The sequence below is a fragment of the Brachypodium distachyon genome, chromosome 5 (genome assembly GCF_000005505.3).
Source record: "Brachypodium distachyon strain Bd21 chromosome 5, Brachypodium_distachyon_v3.0, whole genome shotgun sequence".
Lineage (NCBI taxonomy): Eukaryota > Viridiplantae > Streptophyta > Magnoliopsida > Poales > Poaceae > Brachypodium > Brachypodium distachyon.
The window spans coordinates 16648622-16650746 of record NC_016135.3 but is presented as its reverse complement, the minus strand read 5'-3'; the positions used below and the strand labels follow the sequence as shown (position 1 = coordinate 16650746).

General features: G+C 47.3%; 1 protein-coding gene across 1 annotated transcript; it reads left to right on the top strand.

Moving 5' to 3' along the window:
* Positions 1 to 391: 391 nt before the first annotated feature.
* LOC100833023 lies at positions 392 to 1428 on the top strand. The gene is made up of 3 exons (XM_003579890.4): positions 392 to 608; positions 712 to 790; positions 995 to 1428. Exons 1-3 carry the CDS (start codon positions 603 to 605, stop codon positions 1255 to 1257), a joined length of 348 nt encoding a protein of 115 aa, XP_003579938.1. The 5' UTR covers positions 392 to 602; the 3' UTR covers positions 1258 to 1428.
* Positions 1429 to 2125: the final 697 nt, after the last annotated feature.

Below are 2125 nucleotides of genomic sequence, written 5' to 3'. Positions count from 1 at the left end.
CGGTCGCGCCAGACCCGTTACTGATGTGCCGTGAGATATAAACCGTTTTGTGGTAGTGTCAACTAAACAAATAAATGGAGATAAATAACATGGGGATGGGATCTAGCGTGTGCTCATGTTCTGGGCACACGAGACGTAGATGGGCATGCGCGTGCGTCTTCGTAGGAGCGCACGTACGTAGTCTTCGACCGGAACCCGGATCTCGTCATTATCTAATGTTTATCGACCAATCCAATGCGTGGGGCATTCCGACCGGAAAAATCAACCGCGCGGGACCTTGTGATCACGACGCGTTTACTTGGCTAGTCTACTCTACTGTAGTTCGCTCGGCGTAACGCGGAGCTAACTGCTGCTGCTGCTGCGAATTTTCTTACAACCTACGAAAGTGTGGTCTCCTTATCTCCCACCCGCGCGCGCCCACTAGTATAAAACAGCGCTACATTCAATCGTGAAATCACAAGCCACGGGTACATCTTCTCCAGGTCAGGTGGTCTTGTGTCTGCAGGAGATCTATCAAAAGCTGCCCAGCCCAAGCATCCAACCTTAGCCTCGATAGAACACAAAAGCGTTCCCAGCTATAACAAGCTAGCATCACGTACACAATGAAGGTAAGGATGGAACAAGTGTTCTGTTTCTTCCCCCCGGCCGGCCTTTCTCTCGTTACGTCCACAGAATATATTTAGCAACTTTTTTTTCCCTTGTTGGTTGCAGCAAAAGACTGTCATCAGCTTGAGCATGCCGAACGAGAAGAGCCGGTCCAAAGCCATGGCGATAGCCGCGAGGATACCCGGTAAGCCCTCTGTCTGCACGCGTATGTGCGTGTCAGTGATGCTAATACTTCCTTCGTTCCATATTAATTGACTTTCTATCACATGTATTGTATCTAGACACCTGTCAGCTATAGATACATCTATATTTAAACAAATTTGAGTCATTTAATATGAAACGGAAGGAGTAATTAATTATAACTAACAGCTGCGTGCGTGGCGTGCAGGGGTGATCTCGGTGGGGATAACGGGCGACGGCAAGGACATGCTGGAGGTGGTTGGCGTGAGCGTGGACCCGGTGAGCCTCGTCTGCTGCCTGCGCAACAAGAAGCTCGGCCACGCCCAGATCGTCAAGGTGGAGGAAGTCAAGGACAAGGAGGAGAAGAAGAAGCCAGAGTACCAGCCGCTGTACTACTGCTACCCCGCCTACCCGCCGGCGCCGCACTTGGTCCCGTACGACGAGCCCCCCACCGGTTGCGCCATCATGTAATAACAATAATCATGGCCATCCGAAGCAGGTTTGGCCACACTTTTGTCAGCTACGGAGTACTCCAGTATATGCAAACGCCAACGCGTATCTCAGTAGTCGCGACCTGCTTCTTCCTGAAGTTCCTAATCTGTAGTCTGTACACGAAAGCCTCAGTCAGGGACATCATCGGAATTAAGGTGTGGCACGCGCAAAGAAAATAAAACAACTTCGTGGGGGTTGATTCTGTCCTGGTCAATATTACGGTGGCGTGGGTTTCTTCGTCTTCAACTAATTAACAAGTAACCAAACCGCTGACGTGGAGTCCAGAACAACCGTAAAAGTACAAGCCTGTTAATATCAGATTGTCACGATCTCCACAATACCCAATCATCTTAGGGGACACGGCACTCGGACTGATATATCTTATCATAAAACTTTCTTTCTTGTATACTATTTTGCACCGGTGCTGTTACACATGCATCTATTTTTTGTGGTCTTAGAATTAACATTTAGCTAAATTTGGCCAGAGCAGAATCAATCGGTAGGTAAGTCAATCAGTACAGATAGTTTTTGACGCTAGTTCTCTTCTTCAAAGTTGAACTAGCTAGCGAATACAAAATGCTTGATTCATAGCTGACCAATTCGATCTGCACATATATTTGACATTCTTTTAACAAAATTAGAGACTAGGCTAGAGCTAAAGAAGGCTACCTAGTAAAACCGCACCGGCTCTCTGCGCAAGGTGGTGGGCTACTGCATTACAATCCTGCTTCATCTAGGCATCTGGCTTCTTTTTTCTCGAAGAGGCGGGTGTTCCTCCGGCTCTTCATCAATCGATGCACACAATCATAATATTATGAAATCATAAAATACTGATAAAATCTTAATT

Excerpts from the sequence above, each read along its gene's own strand:
- LOC100833023 (XM_003579890.4), top strand. Across the intron at positions 791-994 it reads GATAGCCGCGAGGATACCCG|GGGTGATCTCGGTGGGGATA; the intron begins GTAAGCCCTCTG and ends CGTGGCGTGCAG.